Genomic DNA, 17,723 nt, shown 5'->3' on the forward strand with positions numbered 1-17,723 from the left:
GAAGATCATTCCCTTTGTGTTAGCAAGGGAGAACGTAAATCCCCAAATATCTCCACCTTCTCAAATCCACCTGAGCATCTCGTAGTTTCTCTCCACAGCTATGTTAAGTCTTCTGTGTTTGGCCCGTATAACACAGTCATCCACAAATAGAGTAATACCTATTCCTGCCCGTATACTCTCTGTGAGATCATTAATCATAATGTTGTAACAGGGTTAGGCTGATAACACTCGCCTGTGGAATGCCGTTAGTAAGTTTATAAATATTCTGCAAAGCCACCCCTACCCTGACTTGTTTGGTTCTGTCATTTAAATAGAACCAGAACATTCTTCCTCTTATTCCAACTGCAGCTAGTTTATACAGCAAGCCTTCCCTCTGTAGCATGTCATAGGCTTTTTCAATGTCCAAAAAGACAGCTACCATAACTATCTGTTCCTTGTGATTTTTTGTCTTAATGTTTCTAATCTTACAATATGATCAACTGTATATCATCCTTTCCTGAAACCACTCTACACAGTTTATCATTTCAGTTTGACCAGGTATGCTACTAAACACTTGTATCATTTTCTCCCTAATTTTGCCCACATAGAATGTGAGGGCAATAGGTCTATTTGCCTCGGGTCTTGTGCCTATTTTGCCAGGTTTTCCTGTTGGTGTAATCACTGCTTGCTTCCATTCTGACAGTAGTATTCCTTTTCCCCATGTATTATTATGTAATTTCAATCAAACTCCTAAACTCCCTTGCAGTAGGTGCTTAAGCATTGCATTGCATATGCTATCTTTACCTGGGATTGTACTTTTAACTTGTGTGTGTAGCATTTTTTGAGTCCCTGTATGCTGAAATTTTCTTTTAGTACGCCATTTATATAATCTACCCAGCTATATAAGAACTCTCAATTTTTTGTTCACGCTTTACTTTGATTTGTATAACTACTAACTTTTTGGAACTCTTTAGCTAAAATGTCTGCTTTTCCTAAGTTAGAACTTTTGACTTTATCATTTACTATAAGACCAAGTAAGTATAAATTTGTTTTTACTCCATACACCATTTGTTTTTAACTTTTCTACATCTCTGAAACCGTGAAATCTTTGTTCATTTTCCCACAGTACTTTCTCCAAGTCTTTCTTTGCCTTTTTAATTCTTTGTCAACATAATTAAGACCTTCCTTTATAAGTACACAGACTCCTCCTCTTGTATTTCTCTGTCATGTCTGACTACGTCATATCCTGAATTTCTGAACTTGAGGTTTCTCACTAACCATGTTTTCTGTACACATCACATCTGATCTGTTTTTTTTTCCATTTCAAAAACAGTGCTCCTTAATTCCTGACCATGTGTAAATACATTATGTGCATTCCAGCAAAAAAAAAAAAAAAATAGAACCATGTTGTTTAAATACATTACCTTCATTTAAAATTGCATGAATATGGTCTATTGAGAGAGTGCTTATATACAAATATTTATGTGCCGCTTTTGTTATAATTTTTATTCTTTTAGTTGTCTTCCCTGTATGTAAAGTGCAACTAATCACTTCTGTCCTAAATACGATATATTTCTCTTTGCCTACAAGCAGTACATCTTCATCCGTTCCCCGTATTTTACCTTTCCTGCCCTGAACTGTACTGCTGTTGTACCAGTAGCTCTTCTCCCTCTCTGGTATTTTCCTCTTTCTCCACATTCCAGTGTAAATATCTTTTGGTACCTTCTGCATAGGATATTTTATGGATAGTTTTAATCTTCTCTGTGTCTCTAGTTCATTCTGCTGTAGGCTGCACTGTGCTTATCTCCACAATTGCTGCAGTTTAGGTTCTGTTTCTTCCATACAGTTCTCTCACAAGTGTTCTGCTCCACATCTACCACAACTCATTTTCCCCTTACAGACAACTGGCACATGCTCAAACCTTGGAAATTTATATCATTTCAAAGGGGTCGGGATATGTGCTTTAACCCAGTAGAGTTGATATCCTATATTAACCTAGTAAGGCAGCGTTGTACCTTTAAATGTTGTTCATATGGCCTTGAATGGTTTGTGTTCTCCCCTTTTCCTGTTTATCAGTTGCTTGACCAACAGCAATTGGTCCTCACCTATATCCCTTTTAATTTTATCCTCAGTCATCCCTTGTGAAACCTCATACCTTACTCCTCTTTCTTCTGTCATACGCTTAGGTAGCTGGCAAATTACTTTTATTTTCCTTAGTAGTTTTAAGAAGTTTCACAGACTGTTTCTACTTTGCCTAATCACAGTGTAAGCTATGACTGCGTGTTGGGGGGAGGGACTGGTACTAGCTGGACAAGGAAAGTGAAATGGGAGCTGGGGAGGGGGGCGGTTAGAACAGTGGAAATGAGAGCTAGGGGGTGGAAGGGAGATTTGGGACTTGGGGTGGAGGGGCTGGGACTGGCTGGACAAGTGGACTAGGAACTGGGTAAGGAAACAAGTGGGGTGGGGAAGCCAGTTTTGGGGGTTACAGTGAGATTGGATGAGGGAGGGGGGAGGCTGGGACTGGTTGGACAAGGAGCTGTCGGGGAGACTTGAGGCTATGTCTTCACTAGAAACATGGCAGTGGCACAGCCACAGCACTTCAGGGTGGACACTCTTTACAGTGAGACAAGGGGGTCTCCCACTGCTGTCGTAAATCCACCTCCCCCAGAAGTGGTAACTAGGTCAACGGAAGAAAAATTCTGTCAAATTAGTGCTGTCTACATGGGGAGCTAGGTTGGTTTAAGTACTTCACTCAGGGGTGTGGATTTTTCACACCCATGAGTGATGTCACTGGGTTGACCTAACTTTTTAGTATAGACCTGCCCTGAGACTGGATGAGGAGCCTGGGGAGAAAGACTGGAATTAGGAGCTAAGGAGGAAGGGGAAGGAGGATGACTAGAGACCAGGAAGAAAGGGCGAGAGACAGATTGAATGAGGAGCTTGGAGGGGGAAACTAGGACTGATTGTGCAGGGAGATTTCTTGGGGCCCCCAGGGCTGTGAGTCACCCTGTTACCACCTGCCTACAGCGTGAGGAGTCTTGCCTGTGTCTTACTAGCACAACCAGCTTATCAGCCATTCAAGCACCCTCCTCTGGGCTACATGAGCTATGCCTTTGCCTTGTGGGTTGACAAATGATGCACCGCAGCCACCAGTCACCTGTGGTATTCAGCCCCTATCACTGGATACCCACAGAAATCCCAGATCCTCTATTCTCAAAGTTAACCAGTTTCACCTTAGACCACAGCTCCTGTATTGTGCACAGCACTTGAGTTCAATTATAAAACAAAGGACATTTAAGAAAAAACAGAAATTAAAATAAAAATCAGTTAAGATAAGAACGTCCATACTGTCAGACCACTGATTTATCTAACCCAGTATCCTGTCTTCCCAGAGTGGCCAATGCCAGGTGCCCCAGAGGGAATGAACAGAACACTTCATCATGAAATGATCCATCCCCTGTCACCCATTCCCAGCTTCTGGCAAACAGAGGCTAGGGACACTTGAGAGCATGGTTTTGCATTCCCTGTAAGAAAGGATAACAAATGGTTACATATATAAAAAAAAATGTAACACACTTTCTAGAGACTAAACTTAACTAACAAGGCATTCCCCTAGCTCCTACAAAATAGCTTACCACCAGTAATTTCCCCAGTTATTCAATAAGATTAGCTGAGACCTCTTCTCATAAAATCAAGCTCAAAGGCCGCATGTCCCCACAGATTGAAAGTTTGTATGTACCCCAGAGATAGTTCAAAAAGTTCACTGTGTTATCCCTAAACAAGATAACTCCTGCTGGTTACCTCATCCTATTAATTTCCTGTCTTTGAAGATTTTACAATCCTTTGTTAGCATTTGGCTCAGTGGATGAATGGATGCCCATTGTGAACCATACAGTACTCAATTTACATATAACCAGCCAGAGTGAGGGAAGCGTCCATTCCCCCTTATCTGCCAGGAGTATGTGGATTACTGGGAATGGGCGTCAGGGGATGGATCACTTTATGGTTACTTGTTCTGTTCATTCTCTCTGGGGCACCTGGCGTTGGCCACTGTCGGAAGACAGGATACTGGGCTAGATGGACCTTTGGCCTGACTCAGTATGGCCATTCTTATATTCTTATTACCTTTTGGTGATCTGTCTTACTTAACTCTTAGACCTAGGGAGTGTAATTTTAGCATATATACATAACTCCTTAAATATCTATCACTCCTATATACTTCTTGCCGTGATTAAGAGGAGCAGTATGACACAGTCTTTCATTAGAGTTCTTACATGAATGATGTCATCAAGAGGCCCCAAGTCATAAAGACAAAGACTGAGAGCATGTGATCTGATAGAGTGTGGGGGGGAGAAGAAACAGGAGTGGGACAGAGACAGATTGGCGGGGACAGGACAGAAGGGGTCATGCTTGAGGAAAATATTAGGAGAACTTCTGTCCCCTAGATAACACCCCCCTGCAGATCTTGGAATGGAGTGATGTTTCCTGAAACTCACCATCCCCTGCTGTCAGCAAATATCAGTGAAATCCACTGGCAATGTGTGAGTCTGATCCCCCTCAGTGTTGGTCCACATAGAGGATGACAAGCTACTATTGCTATCTGTTTCTTCATTAGCTCAAAAGTGCAGAGACCTTTGTCAGGGATCTAAGGTTGCACCACTGCTGATGATATGTGTGGGTGTTGGTATAATGCCTCGTGATGGATTTTCTGTTTTCTCAGCCTGCTTTTTTAAAAGCCCAGGAAATTAAACAAAATAAAAAGAACAACGTTTGCCAAGTCAAATACTCAGTCTTTAATTACATGATCACATATATTTTTTCCATAGAACCCTTGCCTCATTTAGAGCACAGGCCGGACCTGCCCTGTGGATGAATAAGGGTCGTGTAGTAAAGAAGACAAGTGTGTGTAGGACCCTTGCTTCATCTGTTGCAAAAGATGGAATGCGTCTCGGAAATGAGGCAGAGGTCTGTAATAAGAGAAGGAATGGTCTCATGGTTGAATACTGCCCTGGAGAATTTGATTCTGTCCCTGACTCTGCCACAGATTTCCTATGTGATGGTGACTAAGTCAGTGAAACCAAACTTTCACAGGTGGTCTCTGTGTGTTCCTCATTTTCTAGGAACCCTAGAGTCAGTACTGCTGAGCACTCACTGCTGCAACTGAAGCCAATGGGAGCTTTGCTTTGAATATATGAAGTGAGGTATAGTGCTAAGTACTCTGAAAAAACAAGTCCTAGGTGTCTCAGACTGGGCACCTAAAACTAGTGGATGCTTTTTACCTTAATCTCTGCTTCAGTTCTCCATCTGTAAAACTGGGATAGTGCTACCCGCTCATTTCACAGGGGTGTTTTGAAAATAGATTCATTAATGTTTGTGAAGCAAGTAGATGCTGTAATGTTGAGCATCACAGGCAAAGCCAATGAGAAAGTGAATAATTTGTCTTCAGAGTAGGCTTTGAATAGTGTACAGTAATTAAGGTCTAAGCCAGACACTGAACAATAAAGATAAAACAAAATATTGACTAGCTGCTCATTAATTGAGCACTGTGCATCCTGTGCACTGAATGAAGCAGGAGTGCTGTGATAAAAATAGTATGTGATCACGTAATTAAAGACTGTATCATAATGTATTTGCACAAAGAGGTCAAATTAAGGTTGCAGAGACAACCTTAACGCTGATGTTTCCTAACTTTTGACTGTTCGGCTTTGCAACCTTAATAATTTTCTTTTAATGGACTTTTGGGTGTAATTTCCTAGGATTTTTTTTAAAAAAGCAAACCAGAAAAAGAGGAAAAATAAGCACACATAAATTCCATTATATGGCATCATATTGAAGTCCCTATTATTCATAACAGAGGTGGAAATGTAAGATCCACCACTTGAGCTAATAGAGTAATTAATAGCAGTAGTAGGTTGAGATCCTCAATGTGGACCAGCACTAGACTGGGCTTTCACAGTGGGTGACACAGACATTTGCTTATAGCAGAGGAATGGTAACACTCAGGGATGTTGGGTTGTATTCTAGGCTCTGGCGGGAAGTATGCTTTAGTAGGAATATACTCTTCTTCCCTGTTCCCTCCAATATGTCCCTGTCCCAGCCCTGTCTCTTTCCCCACCACTGGCTTCTCATCTGAGTCCCATTCTCCTCACATTGTCCGTGCCAATCTCCACTCAGGTCTTCTGATCTCAGTCGCAGTCTCCTTGCTCAGTAACTTCTAGCCTCATGCCCTCCAGACTCCCTATCCTTGCCTCCTTACTCAGCCAGTCTGTTTCCTCCTTCACACCCTGACCTGTGTATCTTCCTCTTCACCCCACCCTCCAGTGTCCAGCTGCCTCTCCCCACATCTGTGTTCCCTATCATCCCTTGTTTCAAGTCCCAGTCTCCTTCCTCAAGCATCTCATTCAGTCTGTGTCCTCATTTTCCCAAACTCCTTGTCCCTTTGCCCAGCCAGCTGCAGTTCACCCCACACATGCTGGCTCCTTGTCAGATATGTCTACCTTCCCTCCACCTGTTCCCCCACCCCACTTGTTCCTAGTCTCCTTGCCCAGCCAGTCCCAGTCTCCATCCCTGCTCAGCCTCCTGTCCCAGTCTTCACTCCCTGGCTTCTTGTCCCAATCTGTATTCCCAGCCTTCCACCACAATATCCTTGGTCAGGATCTTGTCCCCTTTGCATCTGAAGCAGACAGGTTCCCCCTCCACCCAGCCTGGGTACCAATAGGGGAGTCACTCTGCCACCCTGGCCTGGATTAGCCATTACAGGGAAAGTCTGGGTTTGCCTCTGTAGCCCTGGGCTGGAGGGATAATGTTCAGTCGCTCTGGTGGGGATGGTCAGTGTGGTCAGCACTAGGAGAGACTCGAGCATGCGCCGTGAGGATGGAATCTTTGAAGATTTTAGCTGCTAAACTCTATAATTTAGCTGAATTTGGCCAAGTTTTCATGGGGCAAAGGCACATCCATGACACAAAGGGCATGCATGCACACACACTGCTGAATTTCAAGTCCCTATTCCAAAGTATGGACATTTTCCAAAAAATTTCAACCTGAGGCTGATAGCCAGCATGGAAAATTTCACTCCAAATGGTTTGTGTGGAAGAGCTATAAGCAACTGAAAACAAGGTCTTATAATGGGAAGTGTTAGGCAACCTTAATAATAGGCAGTGCTCCCAGCCTTTCCTATATTTCTTCTTGTTATAATATTAAAATTTGAAAAGAGTGAACATTATCTTCACTTCCACTTTCTGTGAGTTAAAACTATTCCTGAGTTCCAAAATTTGTTTCCATATCTGGATTTTCCCAAAACTTAAGATGTTTGGATGCAGTTTTTTGATCTCCACTTTAGCAGGTACTTATAGTTAGACACGAGCTAATGTACCTTGTTGGAGCAGGGCTTTGTTTGGCCCCATCCATAGTTCATATCCCCTGAGTTTCACTTTGAATTTTTGACTTCAAATAGTGAACCTCCAACTGAAAGTGCAATCAGAACTGCGAAGTCTCATCTGATTTTTTTGAAGCAATACACAAGATTAGCAGAGTTGCCAATTGGAGCCATAAATTGGCCTGTATTTGTTCACTACACCCTCAAAGCACTTTTTAAAAAAAACTGGGCTTAGAATCAAATTTATACCGAAACTAGAAATCAGGTGAGTTTCCAGGGGTTTAAGGTTTCAATGTACATATAGACAGGTTTCAGAGTAGCAGCCGTGTTAGTCTGTATTCACAAAAAGAAAAGGAGTACTTGTGGCACCTGTGATGGGGCAAGGCCAGATGGCTATGGAAAAGTAGTGGGAGATAGATATATTAGCTCCCCGCTAAACAAATTCCTGGTACCAGGATAAGTGAAATGGCAGCTGCTCCAGGTCAATTAAGACACCTGGGGCCAATTAAGAACTTTCTAGAAGGCAGGGAGAAGGCTAGGTTGATTGGGACACCTGAAGCCAATCAGGGCCTGGCTGAAACTAGTTAAAAGCCTCCCAGTTAGTCAGGCGGGTGTGCCTGTCAGGAGCTGTGGGAGGAAGTTGTGCTGTTGGAGAGGCTGAGTAGTACACACCATATCAGGCACAAGGAAGGAGGCCCTGCGGTAAAGGTGAAGTGGAGCTTGAGGAAGTAAGGGCTGCTGTGGGGGAAGTAGCCCAGGGAATTGTACATGTTGTGTTTCTAAAAGGTCAGCTACCATAGCTGATACTATTAGGGTCCCTGGGCTGGAGCCTGGAGTAGAGGGTGGGCCCGGGCTCTGCCCCGCCCCCCACCTTTGCCCCCTGATTAATCACTGAGACTGGGAGACAACAGAGACTGTGCAAGGAAGGATAACTTCTCCTCACATCCCTCACTGGCTTATGATGAAAATGGCTCCGTAGACTGTGACCCTTGTCTCTAGAGAGAGAAGGGTTACATGGAGGGCCACAGTGAGCCTCTGAGGCTAGTGATATCCGCCAGGAAATGCGGGACCCACGGAGGCAAGGACAGAACTTTGTCCATACCTTAGAGACTAACAAATTTATTTGAGCATAAGCTTTCGTGAGCTACAGCTCACTTAATACATCTGATGAAGTGAAGTGAGCTGTAGCTCACGAAAGCTTATGCTCAGATAAATTTGTTAGTCTCTAAGGTGTCACAAGTACTCCTTTTCAATGTACATATAAGCTTTTCTTATTATGCAGCTCTGGGTCAGCACAGCTTTAATAGGACGCTGAACCTTGTATGTGGTTTTGAATTATCCCCTAACATATACTTCGAGTGTACCTATGGTATATGTAGCATTTTCATCTCTAATCCTTCCCAGTAAAGACTGATTGCTTCACCTCTGCTGTATTGTCACCCCCATCTGCCTTTATCAAAAATTGCCTGAAAGTACAGTCCATAGGCAAACTGGCCCTGTTGAGGTTCACCTTCTGCTTCTATTTCTGTCTGTTCTGCAAAGCTAGTGCATAAGTCCCAAGTATGTGTATATATATACACTGTGTCTGTGTGTGTGTGTGTATAGATATATACTATATGGTTTATTTGGATACTTTTGAGTTTTCACTCCATCTTCTTTATTTCTATCAGGGTGGAGTGAATGGCTTGACTGGAGAACTGGAATTTGCTGAAAATGGGGGGAATCCAAATGTCCATTTTGAAATTCTAGGGACCAATTATGGAGAAGATCTTGGCAGAGGCATCCGCAAGGTGAGACTTGATACATTGAATAAGAGTGTAATTTTTGCATGATTTACAGTGTATTTTCTGTCCAAACAGCCAAGTATTTGATTGCAAATGATAAAACAGGCTGTTAGACTGAAAGAAGAACACAAGTGGAAGAAAAGTCTTAAACTTCTGGGTAACCTGCTGGTTCTTTATTGCAAGGAGGCCTTACAATAGGTTATGTTTAACAGGGGAGTCCAATTTAATAATGCAGAATATGTTAACTTGTTGTTAGTCCTTCCCAAAAGAGCAGTGAAGCCTGTTCTGTTACAGCTACAACTGCTTTCCAAAACAGTAAATTTTATATTGAAATGCTTTCAGAGTAGCCAGTCGTACACCACACTGCATAAGGTCTGAACGAGGCACTATGATAGTTAGATGAATAGAATTCATAGCTATAGAAACAGAAAACCTACTGCAAAATAAAGTATTATAGTATTTCAGTATCTGTTTTTCTTGTAATAAGCAGAGAATGATTTAGTAGAAATGATGTTTTATACCATAGCTCTCTGTGATGGGGTCACGACTCACCACCACTGGCGCCTCCCGTTGGTTGCTCCAGGAATTAGCTCTTGTCAGCTGTGGCGCACCCTTGGCGCATGGTGTCTCACCCGTTGTCTGTTCTGCTGCCCTGGGACTCACGTTGCTCCCCGCTCGGCGGCATCCTCTTCAGGACATTGCCCTCCAGCAGTGCCCCCCCGCTCCAGTCTCACCCCCTTCAGGAGGTGGGGGGGTTGTTAACAGCAGTCTTTCAGCTTGCACCTCCCTCAGTGGCCAACCACAACCCCAAAGTCTAGCCCCTTACTTCAGGAGCAGGTTGCAGTCTGTCGTGGCCAGGTGCAGTTTAAAGGTGGAAGGGGGAGACCCAGGCCCACCTGCTACTCTGGGTTCCGACCCAGGGACCCTCTAGTGGCAGCCTCTCTGCCCTCCTTCTCTCCCTTCTTGTCCAACTATGTTCCCTGGGCCACTTCCCCTTTGGCCCTTTGCACCTTCTTGACCCTTCTTAGCAGGGCCACAGCCTGCAGCTCACCGGGCCGAAGCTCCCCAGAGCCTGCCCAGCACTGCTCTGTCCAAGATGCTAGCTCCTTGCCAGCCAGGGAGAGACCGCCCTCTCCTCTGCTCGGCAGCCTTTATATAGGACCCAGCCTGGCCCTGATTGGCTTCCTCTTCCTTGGCCCTGATTGGCTCTCTACAGGCCTTTGTCGATTGACTGCTGGTCTGCACAGCCTCTCTGGCCTGTTCCAACCTTTTTTCCCATGGGGTGGGGCAGTCGCCCCACTACACTCTCCCATAAGAATAGGTACTATGAGTACTAGACAGAAGGAGACTTCACAAAATACCATGACTCAGATTTTGTTTAGGAGAATTGTTTCAGTCATAAGAGAAATAATTTATCTTGGCACTTGCGTACTGCTACGTTTCCTGCAGAGAAAACTCTCAGTGGGTGAAGGTGGTATAAAAGATGATTGAGGTAAATTTTAAGTTGAGATGATGTTGGTGTCTTGGTTTTGGGCAGTTGTTTCTTCCAAGTGATTTGAGGTGGTATATATAAAGAGACCGACACAGTACCTCTGAGGCAAAATCAAGACTTCTTGGGAGCGCTCATCCAACAATTCAAAGATTTCCCCCCTCCCCCGAAAGGTAACATTGGGACTGCTTGCTATGATGTACTGGGCCACTTTTTATTTCACATAAGTGAGGGACATGAGGTGGCTAACTTAGAGCAAGAGGATGGAGGAAAATATTTTTACTTTGAGTGTGAATAAAAAAGGGAATCTGGAGAGATGTGAAAGTCAATGCATGCTCAGCTATGTTGTTCATCTACATACATACTATGATAAAAGGTGCAATATGAACCCAGGAGGGGAAAGGTGTGTCCACAATCCTGAAATACAACTACCTGCTTCTCTACATGTTCCAACAATGGAATTGTTATTCTATTCATGTTCTGTCAAGTTTTGTGTCATCGTCTGTGGCTGATAACTTAATGTACACAATGTGTGCAGCTATATCACCTTGAACAGAGATCCTGTCAGATCTCATAAACTAAACAGGGCTGGATCTCAATGATACTTGGATGTGTCCTTGACAGAGACCCTGAGGACCAAACTGTTGGACGCTTCTTTGCTCTCTGAACAATAACCTGAGTCTGATTTAATATTTATGAACTTGTTTCATTTTATGTATTTAAAGAACTATTTAGTTTTAAGAGCAACAGACTTATCTTTCCTCTTAACATCCAGTTGTCTTTATTTAACTTAATTAGTCAACTTGGACTCTTTTTTGGCTGCAAGCATGTCTGCTTGAATATTATGTTCAATTCTGGTCACCCTATCTCAAAAAAAAAATATAGAAGAGACCCAGAGACAGGCAGTGAAAATGAACAGATGCACAGAAAAGCTTCTATATGATGAGAGATTTGAAAAGTTTGCAACAGTTAAGTTTAGAGAGGAAACTCATAAGAGTGGGCATAATAGAGGTATACAAAATTATTAGTAGTGCAGAGATGATCAGTTGGGTATTCCTGTACTCTTTCTCATAATACAAGGACAAGGAGACATTCACCGACACTGAAAGAAAATGCATTTAAAGCTGGTCAAAGAAAATACTCTTTCTACCCAGGGCATAATTAACCAATGAAACTTATTGTCACAACATCCGGTTCTGACATTTGGATCTTCTTCTTCTCAATGTATTTTGTGCAATGAACCTTTATAAGTAATATAAATCTCATGTTTTGATGTATAAGCCCAACAGGTATCTTCTTGCAGTTTCTTATAAACTTCCCCTGTGGGCAAGTTACTTCATAAATGGTCCATCCTTACACTTTTCTCTGAAGCATCTGATATTGACTGCTGTTAGACACAGAGTATTGGACTAGATGGACTGGTCTGGCATTTTCTATGATTTTCTGTAAATTTGATAATTTATATTTGCAAAGGCCATTTAAAAAGCAATTATACTAATTCAATATAGATAAGGTAAAATAATGTATTTATTAAATTATATTTATATATTTTGTCAAGAGATTTAAGTTAAATGAGGTCTTAATAATAAATCCAATAAAAATATCATCCTTTGATACCAGACTTTTACTACTTGGAGCTTGATTTGAGATAATATTTTCATGTGAAACTGTCCAGATCACAACATTGCTCAGTTGAAAGTTTGAGATAATTAACCAAATTCATATTTATTCTGATTCAACTTGACTAAAATTGTACTTAATGTCCTGTAAACAAACTGTCAGTGTTGAATACACATCATGATAATTAGAGGACTCCAATATCTGTGTCATCAGCACACGAATCAAAATGCACTTTGTTTTCTTTTAGAGGACCCAAGCAGAAGCATATATTAGGAACCACGTAAAGCTTTGCATTCCCTTTTTCAGTGGAAGCAAGTGCATGTAGCAAGCTGACTGATATTTCTAAAAAATTGTATTCCATTTTTGGGGGCATTCCATAATTAGCATGTTTTATATAGTTCTAGGGGAGGCTGGAGGGTGAATCTCCCATTGAGTTCAGTGGGGCCAGGATTTTGCAATAAATTAAGTGGATGAAATCAATGAGATTTAGGTGCCTACATCATTTAGGTGCCTTTGAAAATTTTACCCACCTTCAATGATTTATATCCATGGAAACTTCTTAAATTGTTTGCTTTAAACAAACTTAGAATGGCCTCCTGGCTTTCTAACAGACACATCAAACCATGTAGACACCATGTAGCAATTATTTGGTAGAAGCATTCTCTAGAAAACCTTCATGGGGCTGCTCTGTCATAACTAAAAATCACTCTCAGCATTGGAAAGTTCATCTTCATGACAATGGAGTTTACTGTGTGAAGAGATCTTCATTCTGAGAAGAGAAACACAAAAAGTTCCATTAACAAATGCAGCAACAGGGTTTTTTAGCTACTCCTAAAGAGTTGTCTTATGTGTACCACTTGGGATCTGTGAAGACCACAATCTGGAAAAGTCATCCTGACTAGACATCCTACACACAGCACATGGCTTATATATAATAGGCATGCAGTATCTGGTGCTTGGGATACAGTAGGCTGATCGTTGCTATACTGGATCAATCAAAGCTAACATGGTATGAATGCCCTAAATGACCTATAGAAGAACTCTTGCTTTTACACATAAAACTGTGGTTGGAGCATGTGCTGCAATGGATATTTTCAATGGGAAACACTGTAGTATTTTTGGCATTTGTCAGTTGGCATTTGACCTTTCTGAGAGTATGTATTTTTTTGACATTTACTTTTCAGAATGAGGTGCTTTTATCTATACCACTGATATACAAGCTGCTGTTCCTCTAAATAAGCAGCCAACAAACAAATGAACAAAAGGAGGTTGACTACTTAGAGGAGAATTGTTTTGTATTTTAGTAATATAGAAAAAAGCTCGGCAGGAGAAAAATGTCTTGTGTTTCTCCCAGCATTCCTGTTATTCAAAATAGGTTCCAACTTATACTTCACAGATTCAAAGATATTATCTCTTCCCAGTTCCTGAGAAGAGAAAAATTCTCTATTTGAATTATTTGCTGCCTAGAGTTATCTATAATGTCTTCTGTATTTTTGCCTGTACCTACAATTGTGCTATCATTTACCTTTGTCCTCCATACCTGCTCCTTGTGCTATCCCATTCCTTTTTCCTGACTACTCCTCTCATCACCTGTTCCCACCGTTGGCTTTATACTGCTCCCAGTGCACAAAACTGTCTCCCTATCTACATCTATCCATCGCTCACTCTCCGCCCCTTCAAAATCTTCCTTAAAATCCAGTTCTCCAGGCAGGGCCCCAATGTAGGGATCATGTCAGAGGAATTCTGGATGGGAAGGGGGCAGGAGGAGGCATGTGCCATAGGGATTGTGGAAGCAAGAAGCATAGATTAGAGCAACTCTGGAGCTACTTAACATGAACCCAGGCCAGTTCCTCTGAGTGTGAAAGAATGGGAACACAGTGACGAGATTTATTTTCACTAAGGATATGTCTGTACTACAAATACCCGAACTAGCTTTAATCTCGTTAGCTCGGGTACTGGGGCAGCACACACTTCTGTGTGGGCTAGCCCCATAAGCCTCCAGATTCTAGACAGGCTTGTACAACGTGCATGCTGCTGCTGCTTCACAGCTCTGGTACCTGAGCTAGCTAAATTAAAGCTAGCTTTGGTATGTCAGTGCAAGCGGCAGTCGCACCCCATGATTGCAGTACCCTAATGGTGAAGGGCTACTACAGCTACACTTGGAGCTGGGGGTTTTGATTCCCACTGTTGTAAACATACTTGCACTAACGCACTAAAAATAACATTGTAACTGTGGCAAGCAGAGGCTAGCCTCACAGAGTATGAACCCTTGGGATCAAGGACTAAATGTTAATTACGTAGAATGGCTTTTTGATGCTCAAATTGCGTGCTCTTTGAAGCCATTTCTTTCACTCCTATGATGGAGAGGTTTCAAGGTTTAGTATTGCCTGATCCGCAGTCAGCACTGGTTCTGTAGGAATGGAAAAAAGAAAAATGGACAATCAAAAGAGAAAAATAAAAAGAGAGCATGGAAAGGTAAAATGTTTGTGTTGTAGACTGATCCATACTGAACCAGGGAAGGTCAAGATGATGCTAATCGGAAGAGGTAAACACTTTAAGAACAACAGTACCTCACTCTCATTTTGAAAGCATATGGTCCCAGCAGTTAAGTTCCTGTACAGACTTGGGATCATGAAAAACTCATAACTAAACCTAGAAAATGCAATAGTGGCTGTTTATGGAGGGGCCTTCCATCTCAGGATAGTGAGACTATATTCTTCTTGGATGATGATCTGACCACAGAAGTTCATATATTTGTCACCTCCATGCTGGGTTATTGCAAATCCCTGTTCTTTGTCTTCACTGTATGTGGCAGATGTTCAGAACTTCTGAGAATCAAGTCACTTTTATTTAGGTGTCTAAATATGGATTTAAATGCCTAATTTTAGGTAACGCTTTTGAAAACTTGGGCCTTTGATTTTAGTTCTAAAGCTCTACTCCTGAGTACTACAAAGAAATATTTTAAAACTGAACTGAAGCTTTTAAAGCTTCAGAAGTGACTGCAGGGATTTTCTTCTTAATGGAAAGAATGCAAATGCTCAGGCAACAAGAAGGTGAGTCAAAAAGGATGCTTCAGGCCCTTGCAGATTCTCATGGGATTTCTAGGGCATTTGACATAACGTCTCTATATTGAATGATTTGTCAACCGTGCGGGCCCATCTGTAGTTTAAAAGGAAATAGCAGCTACAAAGCATTTTTTAAAAAGTCTGACAAATATCCTGAGCCCAATATAAGTCATGTGATTTGAGAGTATGGAAGGCATTTGGTGGTAATGCCTGACAAATCCGTAATTCTTCAACATTCTGTCAGTGCCAATGGTAGCATCTTGTTTGCTGATTCAGAGAATGTGTGGTGCTTGCACATACAATCTTTTTTTATGTTTCCATTTAATTGATTGGCGGGATTACTCAGAACAACATACAATTTCTGTTTTTGTTCAAATCAGGCTGTTGTACTCTATTTCTATTCCTGAGGGGTCAATTGCTGTCTTCTACAGTTGATATAAAGATGATTGTTTTATTAACTGTAGAGGTATTGCCATGTTGTCCACTTTATGATCTTTCCTTACGTTTACAGCAATAGCATTCAAATAATATAATAAAAAAAAGATGCAAAAATTATTCTCTGGTGTAAATTACTTCCTTAACCAGTTTTTTTTTAAACAGTTATGACTCCTTATTCTTATTGGCCTTGTCTTCACTAGGAGAAAGAGTGGGTTTTGACACATCAGCTAACACAATTAGCATGTCAAAATCCTTGTGTAGACAAAGCATTTACAGTTTTAACATGTTAGCTAGCTGAGATAAACTGCAAGTTCCTCTGTGTTAAAAATACACCTTTCACTCTTGTGAACATGGTCAAAGGATAGCCAGTTTGCTGTGTGCTGTGGCTGATTAAAAAAACCCAACCATTTCCAGCACTCTCTACTCCTGGCGATAGGATATTGTCAACATTTCTTAAAGTTCAAATGCAGTTTATAATATGAATTCAACTTGCACCATTTGTGGGAGCATTGTTGTGTGATGTATTATTTAGTGAATAGAAAAGAAACTGTGCCATATCTGAACGTTTTCCCCCTAGCATGGATAGAAATGCAAACTTATACATCCTGCATCTTGGCAGGGGGTTAGACTAGATGACCCTCCCTTTTAATCCTATAATTCTGTTATTAATATGTCATCCTCTCTCAGTCACCTATCCATGAAAGCACTTAAGCACATGCTCAGCTTTATGCACATGGGTAGCCCTATTGAAATGAACTGGATTACTCTAAGGCTCAAAGTTAAGCATCTGCTTAAGTACTTTGATAGCCCCAGTACTTGAGGGCATGCTTAACTTTAAACATAAGTCGTACTATTGAAGTTAATGAGACTACTTACTGGCTTAAAGTTAAGCATGTGTTTATTAACTGTGCTGAACTGAGACAAAGAAATAGCATTTTCTTCTGGCATTCATTTAAATGCAGTGTGTAGTTAGTTCTGGTGTTGAATGAAATGGTGGACTACTTTTTTGCAGAAGATTCTGTGACTTTTCTTTTCATGTTTTCACACCCCAAAATGGCATGCCCTGGTGAAATTTTTGGAAAACATGAATTTGGCTGCAGAAACAGAGAATTCTGAAATTTTGCATGTCCTCAACACGGAAACAGTTTTGGTTGAAAATGGGCTAGTTCAGGTCAAAAATGCACTCATTTTTCATGAGAATGGAAACTAAATGCAGATGTGACTCTGGTCCAATCCAGAAGTGAGAAAGAGCTCTTACCCATACGCAAAGATGTTAGCATGTCTAATTGTAGCTCTAGGATGAGGAACAATATATTGGAAACTGTCTTTTTTGATGGATTGCTTTAATTAAAAATGAGGCAATATACTTTATATGCCTTAAATTCTATAGTTCTATATTTTTTATTCAGTTTGTTCATCATACTGAAAGTTTTTTCCCCAGAGGAAAAATTAAGATGTCTTGGCAGCAAAGAACAAGAAAAAATTGTGTTTCTCCCTTCTAATCTATTGTTGTTTGCCTACAAGTGTCTTGTGACAATGGAAACTTGAGAATGATTCCTCAAAACAAAAGTGTAATGATCTCTTTTTCATTGCTGTACCTAGGCAACTCCTGATATTATAGCTATATGGGTGGTTTTACTCTTATTTAAATCAAAGTTAAAGACAACACTCCATGGAACACTGCAGAACTTTTTTCTTGTTTTGCACTAAAACCTAATTAGCCAAATATGCCTTTTTAATTCACTGCAGTAGCTTTAATTGGATGAAAATGATAGCAGCAAAAAAATTAAAGTCACAAAATGAATTGAATTAACATAGTGAGTGAGTCCTTATTTACAAGTTATATCCATCTTCTCTTCATTTTTGAGTTCCTTTGCTAGCTTCATATCTGGCTGCAACTGACTGCCAAATTGACCAGTCTTTTGAATTCTGCCACATAGAATATTCTAAACCATGAAGGTGTAGTAAGCACT

General features: G+C 41.2%; 1 protein-coding gene across 4 annotated transcripts in view; it reads left to right on the forward strand.

Annotated features, from left to right (window-relative positions):
• The window catches only part of GRID2 (glutamate ionotropic receptor delta type subunit 2), a 1,015,652-nt gene that overhangs the window by 698,278 nt on the left and 299,651 nt on the right, over nucleotides 1-17,723 (forward strand). For all 4 annotated transcript variants that reach the window (XM_074950595.1, XM_074950596.1, XM_074950598.1 and 1 more), the window contains one exon: nucleotides 9,025-9,144. In XM_074950595.1, the coding sequence (XP_074806696.1) occupies nucleotides 9,025-9,144 (120 nt within the window). The remainder of the gene's footprint in view (nucleotides 1-9,024; nucleotides 9,145-17,723) is intronic.

The sequence above is a fragment of the Natator depressus genome, chromosome 4 (assembly GCF_965152275.1).
Source record: "Natator depressus isolate rNatDep1 chromosome 4, rNatDep2.hap1, whole genome shotgun sequence".
Classification (NCBI taxonomy): Eukaryota; Metazoa; Chordata; order Testudines; family Cheloniidae; genus Natator; species Natator depressus.